The following is a 12,912-nucleotide window of genomic DNA, read 5'->3' as shown; positions in this document are numbered from 1 at the left end:
CCCCTTTTACTTCTTCCCAGCTAATATTGCAATTCTTTTTCCTTTCTTCCTCATTAGATAATTGTTGTATCTGTGATTATTTGCCTTAGACAATTTCATGTGCCTATGGCCAGCATCTGCCTATTAATGTTATAGCCTAAACTACTTAGAAGAAATACATTGCAGCACTGACTAAAGCACCAGCAATGAAAGCACTCTCACTGATGCCTTACTATGAGGTAATTGTGACTCCTGATGCCTTCAAACACCATCTGAGAGATGCTCCCCTGCCAATTGCCAAATAACTTACATTCACCGGCTCCATTGCCTCTGAGGATTTCCTTTCTCAGCACTTAGCATGGCTTTTTAAGCAAATTCCTTCACCTCTGATGGCCACATTCAATCACGCATCAGGCCAAAACATTTATATTCTCTTCTCAGTGCTTACTGACACTAGCGTTACTCGTGCACATACAAACACACACACTGCACCTTTTTCCTCTATAACCATTACATCTCAGCCAAGGTGTGCTCCGTGCTCTCTTTCTGCACTCTTGGCATCTCTCTGGCCTTTCACACTTGGCAAGTGCCTTCCCTCCCCTCTCATGCCCCCTCCCCCACTCCTCCACCTTCAACCAACAGTCCCACTCCAAGAATTATAAAAAATAACTACCTTTTGTGTTCACTATGATTATACCTGCAAGAGGTATATGCAATGGTTAAAAATCTGGGAAACTCCTTGCCTAATGATATTGCAGATGCTAAAAGCTTGCATGATTTCATGCGGGGGAACCCGTGGAGGAGAAAGCCAAAGAAGTCACTTTGGATTCAGGGACTCTTGGAACAGAAAACCATTTGTGGCTAAGAGAGTATTAGTGATAGGCATCTCACTGAATTTCACTGAATTTTTAGAGTTGGAAGGGACCATAAAGATCATCTAGTCCAACTCCCCTGCTGAAGCAGGATTGCCCAGAGCATGTCAGAGCATCATTTATTTTGTGGTGGTTTTGTTTGTTTTGGTTTGGTTTTGGGTTTTTTTTGTGGTTGGACTCGATGATCTCAAAGGTCCCTTCCAACCATGAAGATTCTGTGATTCTGTGATCTCCACTTGCCATATGCTTGCACTTGTCCAGGAATTGACTCCTGGCTGCTACCGAGGACGTGATATTGTGCTAGATGGATCTTGGGCCTGACTCAGCACGCATTGCTTTCTCTTTCCTTACCATGCCTCACACAACAGACAATTTTAGTGTCTCTATTAATCATGGCTGTAAACTTAATAATTTATGAGTCTTCAAAGAGAGATGCAATTGCTCCACTCCCCTCAGTTGTGCTGTCCACTCTGACTTCACATCCTTGCTGCTTCAAAGTTGAATTCCCTGCTCTGCCACTGTTACTAAACCAAGTGCACAGTCTTTTGGTGGCCAGGCTCCACAGAGGATCCAGGTGCCATTGCTCCACTTGTGGAAGAGGAGCTACGTGGGCTTACTGCCAAAGGGCATGTCTTAGGGCTTTCAGGGGTCAGGAAGCAAAACAGCCCATTATACAAATCTTTCCTTCACGTGCTGCACTCCATAGAATCATAGAATCATAGAATCGTCTAGGTTGGAAGAGACCCTTGGGATCATCGAGTCCAACCATCTACCCTACACTACAAAGTTCTCCCCTATATCATATACCCCAACACCACATCTAAATGGCTCTTAAACACATCCAGGGATGGTGACTCAACCACCTCCCTGGGCAGCCTATTCCAATGCCCAACCACTCTTTCTGCGAAAAATTCTTTCCTAATGTTCAGTCTAAACCTACCCTGTTGGAGCTTGAGGCCATTCCCTCTCGTTCTGTCATTAATTACCTGTGCGAAGAGATCAGCACCAACCTCTCTACAGTGTCCTTTCAAGTAGTTGTAGAGAGTGATGAGGTCACCCCTCAGCCTCCTCTTCCTCATACTAAACAGTCCCAGCTCTTTCAACCGCTCTTCATATGATTTGTCTTCCAGGCCCTTCACCAGCTTCGTTGCCCTCCTCTGCACTCGCTCCAGCACCTCGATATCTCTCTTGGATTGAGGTGCCCAAAACTGGACACAATACTCGAGGTGTGGCCTCACCAGTGCTGAGTACAGGGGCACAATCACCTCCCTACTTCTGCTGGTCACACTATTTCTAATACAATCCAGGATGTCCTTTGCCTTATTTTCCACATTTGACTTTAGGAAATTCATGTCAAACAAATCCTTGTTTGAGAAGAGGTAAGAAATAGACCCCTTTTCTCTGCCCCTAAGGAGGAGTGGAGGAGTTGGCTGTGCTCCTGGCTAAGAGTGGTGCTACTGGAAGCCACCTGGCTTTCTGCAATTAAATTAACAGACCAGAGCTTTTGCCTTCTTCCTCCTGGCCCCAGGATCAGTAACGTTTGTAAAGTCTTTTGGCACACATCAGCATCTTGCAATTCAGGATCTGCTACCACCTTGGTATTTGTAGGCTTCAGGTGCAGTTCGTCTCTCCTGCTTTTTTGCCTCTCCTGTTCCCCCTAACCTCCATGTGCTCTGCAACTCCAAAGGGAGCTTTCCCTGTTCACAGTAAATAAGCTTTTAAGGACTCAGTACACTGGGGGAGAAGAATAAGCCATTCTGTTGGCTTTGGCAACTTTCTGAGCTCTGGCTGTCTCTGCCAGCTGGGAAACCTGAAGCCAGAACTTAGCCCTTTGAAGATAAAAAAGGTGATTACTGAAGATCAAACAAAGGCCTAGTTTAACATAAATTCCATACCTGTTTCTTTAGTCCTGTTCACTGAGAGGACATTTGGGAATTCCTCTGAGTGGATTTCTATAGTGAAATGTATACATATATGTGTTCATCTATAGTGAAGGTGTTAGATTTCTTTCCTTAAACCCTGACCCAAATACAGTCCCACAGCCTTGAAGCACAAAACTGTCTAGAGGGTGTGTGTATCTAAAGGCTACAAATATTCCACAGTAATCCTATCTGCAATTCAGATATGGCAAACTTCCAACTGCTCACAAAGAGGAGAGGGAGGAAAATTAATAGGGAGACCAAGAGCTCTGCTCCTCCTTAAACATAGTGGAGTGGTGCCAGCAGGTAGTTGGGGACAGCCAATGCTCCATCATCTGACCTCTTCTGGGCTAATGGATAAAAGCCCATGAGGAGTTCTCATGTCATGATTTTTTCTCCAAAAAACCACATACTTTGTCTCTCCATAACGAAGTATTCCATGAAGAATGCTGGTGATACTGTGCATGATCAAAGTACAAACTCTGTTTTCTTGTTTGAAAAAAAAAAAAATTAAAAAAAAATACCTTCTACTGCAGTGTTTTGCTGATCCACCAAAAGCACAGAGCCATTGTGCAGGTAAGAAAGCACTGGGGCAAATGTGGAGGTGTCGACTGGAAACTCGGGATCCTCCACAGTGATTCTGAGCCTCACAATGATGCTTCCGGCTTGCAAGGATTCGGTCTGCACTTTCAGCTTCCCAGATTTGTATAAAGCAGATATGTTGCGTGGAAATGAATTTTCAAGCTGAGCAAAGGGGGAAAAGCATTGACAATTAGGAAGCCAACAGGAATAGGTCCTTTTAAAACTAAACTATGGTAGTACTATTTTAAAGATTTATATATGCACAACATAGAAAATGATGTAAAAAGAAGAGTTTCAAAATATTTCAGAAATCTTACTTTTCAGAGATTGCTGAGGCACAGAGAAGTGAGTCTCCTTGGTGCCCTTAGGTGCTCTTGAAAATGGTACCTGTCTGACTACTGGTCTTGCAAGCCAAATTTCATTTTGGCTCAAGGGAGCAGAATTCCTTTCTCCCCTGTTTGCCTGCATCATTGCCTGCTGCATTGGCCCAGTAAGTCTTCATGCATCAGACCCTTGCTGTTAGCTCTGTATGTCACATAAGTCTTTTGTCCCAAGCCTCCTATGTATTCACCTCTGGACTCCCAGACACTGGAACTTGGTCATCTCCACTGTCGCTGGAGCAGACTCTGGCTTGACTTTGACTACCAACCAGCAGTGCCCCAGGCAGTACCCAGGCAGACTTAGCATCAGCCAGAGGCCAGTCCCAACAGGCAATCTCAATGTGACCGCATACTTTGGAAGACCCAACTGCACGAGTACAGGATGGTTTATGCCAGTTGGTGTCAGTGCCAGAGAATGGTTAAGGAAATGCTTCATTTATGAGTATGACAATAGCTCTAGCTCCCAGCGATTGTTTGAAACTCACCAGACCAAGTCCAGCCTGCAGCCCAGTCCAATGACAAAGAAATCTCAGGATGACCTTATAGCAGCCTTCCAGAACCTAAAGGGGGCCTACAGGAAAGATGGGGAGGGACTCTTTATCAGGGAGTGTAGCGATAAGATGAGGGTTAATGGTTTTAAACTGAAAGAGGGAAATTTAGATTAGATAATAGGAAGAAATTCTTTAGTGTGAGGTGGTGAGACACTGGAACAGGTTGCCCAGAGAAGTTGTGGATTCCCCATCCCTGGAGGTGTTCAAGGCCAGGCTGGATGGGGCTTTGAGCAACCTGGTCTAGTGGGAGGTGTCCCTGCCCGTGGCAGGGGGGTTGGAACTCGATGATCTTTAAGGTCCCTTCCAACCCAAACCGTTCTATGATTCTGTGATTCTATGAGAGACAAAAAAAATGGGTGTGGATGGCTTCAAGAAAATGTGTTTGAGGCAGCTCAGCTTCAAGGCAATACCACAATTACACCATGTTTGATTACCAATCCGGTAAGTAGACACATCAGTTGAACAAATGATGTTACTTCGGAATATTAAAATGGCATACTGCTCTCAGTATTTGAGATGCGTGGGAGTTGGCAGTTTTGCCTTATATCTTTAGAAGGCATCTCCATGCTTACGCCTTTTTTTTCCTACATACACCTCAAAGGACGCCTTTAAGCATGCAATGCAGCACCATAAACCAACACAGCTTTGCTCCCGTTCAGCCAGAGTTTCCTCCAAAATATTCCCACAAACAAGCTGTTTAACTGGTCTAAGTTCAGATCAGGGTGAGGAGGCAAGAAAAAGAGAGGAGAGAGGAAGCGAGAACCCAAGCACCCAAGGAGGCAGAACCAACACAGATGGGCAATGCTCCTTTTACTTCCCAACCTCATGATGCTGACTAGGTCTGCAGCAGTGTCAGAGGAGATTCGCTGACAAAAATACTCCTGCACAACAAAAGTAAACAATTTGCATCTATGGGAAATAAAACCATGTCAGGAGGTTCAACTTGGAATTTCCCACGAGCAAATGCCTCTTCTCTCTTGCCTTAGAAAGTATATCCCCATTACTTATTTTTTTCTTCATATATATAATCACATATGTTTATGAGCCCCCCTTTGTTTTGGGAAAGTCTGGTTTTGGATGGAGACTCCAGTTCCTCTGTATGTGCTCTGTTCTTTACAATAAAACTGTGAGAGAGTGCTGTGTCTGAAACATCCCCCCTGTTTGGGAAGCTGGTAACAGACTTCATGACTCAAATTTTGTTTACGGCTGCTTACACCTGAGCATGGACAGTGGCTACATGTGTGCCTACAATGAATGGGGCTGGAGAAAAAAGCCTGACCTGGTCACTTTTCTTTAAGAAGAAAAAGCTTTGAGAGCATTCAGACATTTATCGATAAGACATCACTGAAATGAATGCCAGCAATGTAATTTCAATAATCCATAAAGAAGACTCAAGTCAATTCAGTGTGAGTTTATTGCCAAACTAAAGATCCAAGGAAAGGAGTCCCTGTTGTATGCCTGCATTTTTAATCCCTTTACTCTTCTGCAGGGGAAAATTCTCATTGGCTCCTTTGCTAATGAGGCCAAGGGCTTGATCTGTTTAGTCAGTCGGATTTTGTTTTAATTATAAAGAAAGGTCACGGGAAACAATATGATGATTTTCAAGGGATATTTCAGCCAGGCATAAAATCCTCTATTAGATTAATAAATTCTAAATTGAAAAAAATATATTACCCACAGATATTTTAGCATTACCTCTGTAAGCAACAGTCTTGAAAATTCTTCATACGCTGAGCTGCTGGTGTTATGGAAATCATCAGTGAAGTTGTAGTTGAGAATCCTCATAGTAATAGCAAATATCTTGGCGTCTGTAGGGCACAATATTTAAACACACAGTGACAAAGCAGAAGAGGAAAGGATCCAGTCAGACTGATGTACCCAGACCAAAATCCCAGATTTTGGAGGGGGAAAGAAGGGAGAAGGTTGAGGGAGTTTGGTATTAAACCAAGAAAATATTCTGCTACAAGTCTCCCATACATTGAGGAGATGCACTTGCATCAGATCCATAAAGATATTTAGGGGTCTAATTCCAGCTGTGTGAGAGCTAGGTATACACATATCCTTGTAAAGAACCTGGCCCTACATAACTCCTGCATTTGAGTTCCATCTAGGGTTGAATTGCCTGTGAGCTGAGCTCTGGTCCACCAGTCACAATTATTATTTTTTTCTCAATCTTGATAGTGTATATAGTAAATATATTCTTAAACTGAAAATAGTAACAAAAAACAGTGCGGGCCACTTCTCTGTCTGGTAAGCCCTGACAGATAATGTACAGAACACGTGAGCTGAAACCAAGAGCCAAGGAACCTATTAACCACTTTAACCTGCATAAACAGTCTGAGGCTGCTACTCTTCGTACTGATCTTTGGAAAACTTTTCTTTTTCTCAAGGGCTTCAACTTCATACTCTGAAGTTCAGCCCCTTGTTTCCGTAACCACTAGACCTCCTACTTTCCCACTACAGAGGCAGTAATTTCCTTCTGACCCAAACTGGAGTCATCTCGTTTGATCAAAGGGAAGGTTTTTATAGATAAACATAAACAGCAACATTCTCACTCTGGCCACTATTAAATAGTTCGCTGCCTGCTTTTTGAAGAAAACGTGAAGAGATTTATTTCGTTATTTGCATAAAGGCTTAGGAAATAATTTAAGGATAAAGGAAAATCAAAATTAGGTTTGATCAACACACTAGGGTCTCAGAGAGATAGCATCACCAGCTAATTGAACAAAATTATGCAGGTACTCTGCAAGCTTTCTTACACAGCCCTTGTTATTCCCTTTAATCCTGGTCACTCACAAATATTCAGCTGAATGTGGCCTTCCTCTGGGCACTCATATTAGCTTAGCTGAGCCCTTGGCAAACCAGTTGACTGCATTTCTCACTGGCCACAGCCGTCAACCAGGAAAAATGGGGCCTGATGGGAGATGTGTGGCAGCAGAATGCAGTGCCAGGCACACAAAAAAAAAAACCAACCCAACTGAAAACCAACAACAAAAAATTGTTTTTTATATTCTGTTTTAGACTGGTATCTGTAATAGTCGGAGTCAGCTCCAACACTGCTTTATCAACTAAGGCCAGAGCTCTGCTGCCTGATAGTTGGGGTCGCATAAATGCTGGGGTAGAAGAGAGAAAAAGTGCTGAAGGAGGAGGGAAATGTAGTTCAGGAAGGACTAAATGGGTCATTGCTGAACTGCAAGTAAGTGGGAGAAGAGAGAGAGGGGGAGGGATAAATTATATATATTTTTTTAAGTAGCTCTTTACCTGTTTTAACATTTTGATGGAAGATGCTGGTTTTTCCACAGGTTTCATAGCTGATCTGTACTGAATACATCACACCTGCTTCCAGTCCAGACACGTCCATTTTCATTTCCTCTGTTGCCAGGTTTTGTATAATCTCTTTGCCCTTGAACACTTGGACTTGGAAAGTATGGTTCAGGGTAGAAGTGACACGCCAGGACATTTCAAAACTGCTGCTGGTAACGCTGAAGGTTTGGTGGTTTCTAACTGCAGAGGGATCTATTGCAGTCCCAGGAAGAGTCATCATAGAAAAAGCATTTCACCTTTAAAGCATTGTGTTATTGTAAATCCATTATAGATAAGCACTTTGACAATCAGTAGGGGAAGCTCCTTTTTACATTACATCAGCACAGATTCTGCCCTTCTCCCAGTATCAGGTACCCTTATCCATGAACCATCCCACTAGAGGGATTGGGTGCTTACTCTTTCTCTTTTTAGTTCTTTTTACTATACCTATTTGTGTTGAATCTCTCATAACACTAATAATCAGCCAGTGAGCTACAGGTTCAAGCAACAGAAGTAAGTTTGGAGTAGTGAGTCTCTGTACTCTACATACATTGACACCTTCTTTTCCTCTTGTCACTTTAATCATCAAAATGCACCTCTTCAGGCAAAATCTGCCTTGGTTTATCCCTGGAAAAAAACCACAGACCCCAGCTTTTACAGGCTGGGGACAGATTGGTAGGCAGTGTTTCACCTATTTATGCCACTCTAGTCCAGGGCAATCATTGTCATGTCAATGGGAAAAGATAGGATCCTTCAGAGATTATTCCCCTCCTCGAAGGAGGAGGAAGTGTCTAAATTGGGTAGGATGAATAGCCCTCCAGCAGAGCCTGTCTGTCTCCACTAACTGGAGAGAGAGCCCGAAAGGTGAGCACAGTCTAGACACCTCTCCTGTAGACAGCTGGGGGCAGGTGAAATGAACATCGTGCCCTACACTAACCAAGAGATCATGGCATGCTGCTGCCCTGAATTCAGTTCTTTCATGCTAATGGTTAGCCTGAGAAAAAGGGTTGTTTTCTTAAATTATTTCAATAGAACACAATTGTTTCCACACCTCTGAATCCTATGGCTGCCAGATGCCCCCAAAGACATACTGCCTCTGCTCTAGAGAGACTTCAGTTTGATTTCCTCTAGCTTCAGTTTGGATCAGAAATTGTGAATGAAGATCAAGAATATCCAGCGTGTCTCTCTGACCAAAGCAAAGACTCTCCAACTTCTTCATGGACTCAAAAGCTAGAGGCCTGCATCCCAGTGGCTGTGGCCAGGAGGAGCTCCTGTGGTTGGTAGCAGATCCTCCCATACCTTGCTCCAGGACAAGCCTGGGACATGCAGTGAGCTGGGTCCAGGGTGAGTGAGTGGTGCTGGCCTTGCAGAGCGCTCACTGGCATGCTTCTTATGCTGAAGAATCATCCAGCACAAGCCCTGTGACGGGACCTGCACTTGAATGGTTCACCAGGCAAAAATGGCTCAAGAAGCCAGTATGGCCACCTCCACTTCCAGGAGGCCAGCTCCCTTCGGTAGCCATGGGAAGTACAGTGGGGCTTCTCCAGTGGTCACAACACTACAGACTCTGATCCGAATGCCCTGTTTGGGGAGCCTCTCTTTTTCCATTTCCATAGGTGGAGTTTCATTCCAAAACTATTACCAGCTTCTGTGAACACCTTCCCGTAACTCAACCAGCCCCAGGACAAAGGGATCAAAGAAGTGTCTGAATTAAAAGTGAGGCAATAATCATTCAAATCCAAGGTTACTTACAGCACTCGGCATCTGTAGACTGGTTAGTCATGGACAAGAGACTTGAATTACTTATAGACAGAGAGCTATCGCTAGTGTTAATGAGATCCAATGCTGAACTTGGAGTAGATGCTGCTATGCCTAGGGGAAAAATAGTATTATCAAAGAGTTAAAACATTCCTAACAAAGTAAATCCAAAATAATACCATTCATGTTTTCCGCAGATGAAAAGCAGCAATAGGAGTAGTATAAATAGAAATGAAAATAAATGTATTATCATATCACAAAAGCATACAGTAATACATTATCTTAATTTTTGAGATTAAAGGATTGTAAGATTGTTTTCTAACTAAAGCATTGAATCTGCAAGCACTTATTTATCTCCTTATCTTTAAGCCTATTAGCAGGCCCATTGATGTCTGTGGGCTGTAAGTACATGCCTCTGTATTTTGCTGAACTGGTACAAAGTATTATTTCACCCATTGCCAAGCTCCATCTGCCTCCAGCAGAGGACCCTGTATAATCCAGGGTGGGATTATACAACCACTGAGTCCCGGCTGCACTCACGCAGTCAAAATGGGAAGGAGAGTTCACGTACAAATAACGTCACTCATCGTATTTCCCCAGGAGGCTGGGGAGGTGTACTGACACCGAGTGACTTGCTCTGAGAAGCAGTCAGGGTCTGAAGCAGGAGGGTTTGGCAGGTGAGTGAGGACAGCTGAGGGTGAGATAGGAGAAACAGCCAGGTACTGTGAATTATATAGCCTGCATTTCAATCAGAAATAGCTATAACAGCTGGCTTATGTGGCACCTTCTCCCAACAGGAGGAGAAGGGCACTGGGTGCTCCAGAAATTTTTGCCTTGCAGGTGGCTCCTGCGATAGACCACAAAGTCCTGTAGAAGTGTTCTCCCAAGGCGAGACCTACATTTCTTACCTTCCTTTCTTGGGCTCAGCTGGTGAGGGCTGACATCTGCACGTTCATGCTGAGGGTCACAGCTGTAATAACCCTCCAGATTTACACAGGTGTTTTTCTCAGGACAAGTGTTGAATACAAGGTGGGAACATTCATTGACATCTAAGAAGAAGAACACACCTTGCACAGATATTCATAGCAGTGTCAAGACTGATCTGCAATGTTTGTAGACCAGGCTCTGGATATGATAAAATCAGTGTAAATCTGCAGTAACTCTGCTGAAACAGTTCTGGGTGTACATGGGTGCAATGAAATCAGAATGCTGCCCTTCCCCAAAACTAACCCCGTTCAGTTATAACCCTATCACTTTTTAGTCCAACTCTTTGGAATAAGAGGACAGACAGTGGCAGCTCCTGCTTACAGTTGCAGGGTGTCCTCCAAACCTAAGAAACGTCAGCAGCAAGGGGAACTAGATCTACCCAGTGATTTCACTGGAAGTTGGACTGAGTTTTCAAAAGTAAACACAGAATAAGAAGTATTGACAACGGTGCTTATGAATGCATTTCAGAAGTGAAAATGTTCAGGTAACTACACATGAATAAGTAAATTTTTAAAAAAACTTGAATATATTCAAATATTTACCTAACATTTAAAAAGTAGGTAGTAATATGCTATAGTAATTATAAAACTATAAATACTCCTTGCTTCAGGCAAGCTACTGGAAGCAATACATGTCTACAAAAACAGACTATATCTGTTTCCCAAGAATACTTTAAACACTTTTTAAAAGAGCCTGTTTAATACAAGTAATGGTTGTGCTACAAATTTTGAACACCTTTTTTTTTTTTTTTTTCGTATGAGGATGGCCTGTGTTATGCTATTAGGAGAAAATAGAAAATTGAGGAAGCAGGAATATTCCCCTCCAAACTATTCATTCCAAAATAATTACTAACTAATTACAACCCTCTCCATCCTATAATGTATAGCTTAAGGCCATATTTGCAAAATTTACAAGATTCACTACGCTGTTTTTGAAAGCAAATTGATAGTCATACAGATGAAATGTCAAGTGAAGATAGACGAAGCCCCCTGAAAAAGCTTCCCTCCCCATGACAGGATTATAATAATTAACCTTGCACTTCTGTGTCAATCACTTCATACACACGCTTCACTATGTCCTTCAAGGAAGAAGAAATTTCTGCTAGCGGAGCTGGCTGATGCAGTCCAATAAGAACATGGGAGGCCACTGTCCCAGCGTATACTTCTGCACGGTTACTCTGGATATGGTACACAGAGGCGTTCCAGGGCTGTAATGCACCAGTAATCTGGAAAACAGGAGAACAAACACTTTGGTACCTCATTTCTTTATCAGCACAACTGTATGCCAATGAGGCATAACCTATGCAATGATTATCATCATAATCTGAGTGTAGACAGCACCGATTCAGAAACCACATCAAAGTGGCAACATTTAGATCTGTATTTCTGCAAGGTGATCTCTTCTCATTATCGCACTTCACAACAGAGCTACAGGACAGTACTGACAAGCCGAGGGAGGTGTGGAGCTGCATGTCAGATCTCAAATGCTTAGGTGTCCTGGCAGGAGGATGCAACCCAAGAAGATAAGAAAAAGGTTCTTTGGCTTGTAATGTTTAAACATCAAAAATCTCAATTGACAGAATATGCTTTAGACATGCTGTTACAATTTATCTATAATAAAGCTGTCCAACACTCCTTACTTTAAGCAACTAAAAAGACTGCTGGCAAAGGGAATAGAAAGAAAAAGAATAGCAATAGGCTGAGCAAGAAGGCTGGGACTGAGAGCCATAGAGAGACCTGGGGACTGACAGAGTCATCAAACCGTGAGTCAGGGACCAGAGAAGGGACATGGTGGGGGGCTGAGCATTAGGAATTAGTGGGGCAGACAGGGCCTGGAAGACATTCCTCTGTGTAATAGTTCATTGCAAAGCTTCAGTTTATAATTCCTATATTTTGAATGTTTGTCTTTGCCTTAGCTTGCTTTAGACCAAGATATGAAAGTCTTGGCAAATCATTGCCCTCTATTCCTTACTCTACAGTGACAGGACCAGAGTTTCCTGCTTTTTATGGATATGAGAAGGGGAAATTCAGGTAGGAGGATCAAGTAAATTCATGCAACATCCCCATGCTACTTCTACCTTCTATTCTGTCTGCCAGTGCCACTTGATGGTGGGAGAAGGGTCTCCTTTGCTATTAGCCCCCTCCCAGCTGGAAAATGAGGAGTAGAAATAAAAATGAATGGAAATAGGCAACTGATATCTTGGGTACCTTTCAAAGCATACATACAAGCCTGACTTTCTCCATGGCATGGTGATATGTACTAGGGAGATGCTTTGGGTTTACCGCCTGGAGAGTCTTCGTCCTAGTTCATCAATCCATTCCTTAAATACCACTTCAAGGACAGCATGAGCTTGCTTGTCTGAGTGCAGCTTTAGTTTGTAGCCTGGTTCTTCCTGAAGGCCCTCCTTTCTGGAGGCGTGCCCCACTCCTCTGGTAGGGCTGTGGCTTTTTTGGTTGCCTTGGACTCTTCCTACCTGCTGTGCTGGGGACAGGGACAGGCACACTGTGCTGCTGTCGCATGGCCGTGCACATGTTGTTGCTAATGCCACTGCTAATCCATGCATGAGGCAAAGCCTTGGTCT

At 43.3% G+C, this 12,912-nt stretch overlaps 1 protein-coding gene across 1 annotated transcript in view; it reads right to left on the bottom strand.

Moving 5' to 3' along the window:
* UMODL1 (uromodulin like 1) overlaps window positions 1-12,912 on the bottom strand; it is a 53,003-nt gene that overhangs the window by 26,491 nt on the left and 13,600 nt on the right. Inside the window, exons 5-10 of the mRNA XM_074154101.1 lie at window positions 11,364-11,556; window positions 10,253-10,393; window positions 9,339-9,458; window positions 7,545-7,799; window positions 5,979-6,091; window positions 3,295-3,514 (exon numbers count right to left, since the gene is read on the bottom strand). Of these exons, the coding sequence (XP_074010202.1) occupies window positions 3,295-3,514; window positions 5,979-6,091; window positions 7,545-7,799; window positions 9,339-9,458; window positions 10,253-10,393; window positions 11,364-11,556 (1,042 nt within the window). The remainder of the gene's footprint in view (window positions 1-3,294; window positions 3,515-5,978; window positions 6,092-7,544; window positions 7,800-9,338; window positions 9,459-10,252; window positions 10,394-11,363; window positions 11,557-12,912) is intronic.

This window comes from Numenius arquata, chromosome 1 (assembly GCF_964106895.1).
Source record: "Numenius arquata chromosome 1, bNumArq3.hap1.1, whole genome shotgun sequence".
NCBI lineage: Eukaryota > Metazoa > Chordata > Aves > Charadriiformes > Scolopacidae > Numenius > Numenius arquata.
Note: the sequence above shows the minus strand (reverse complement) of the source record. Positions and strands in the feature narration are given on the sequence as shown.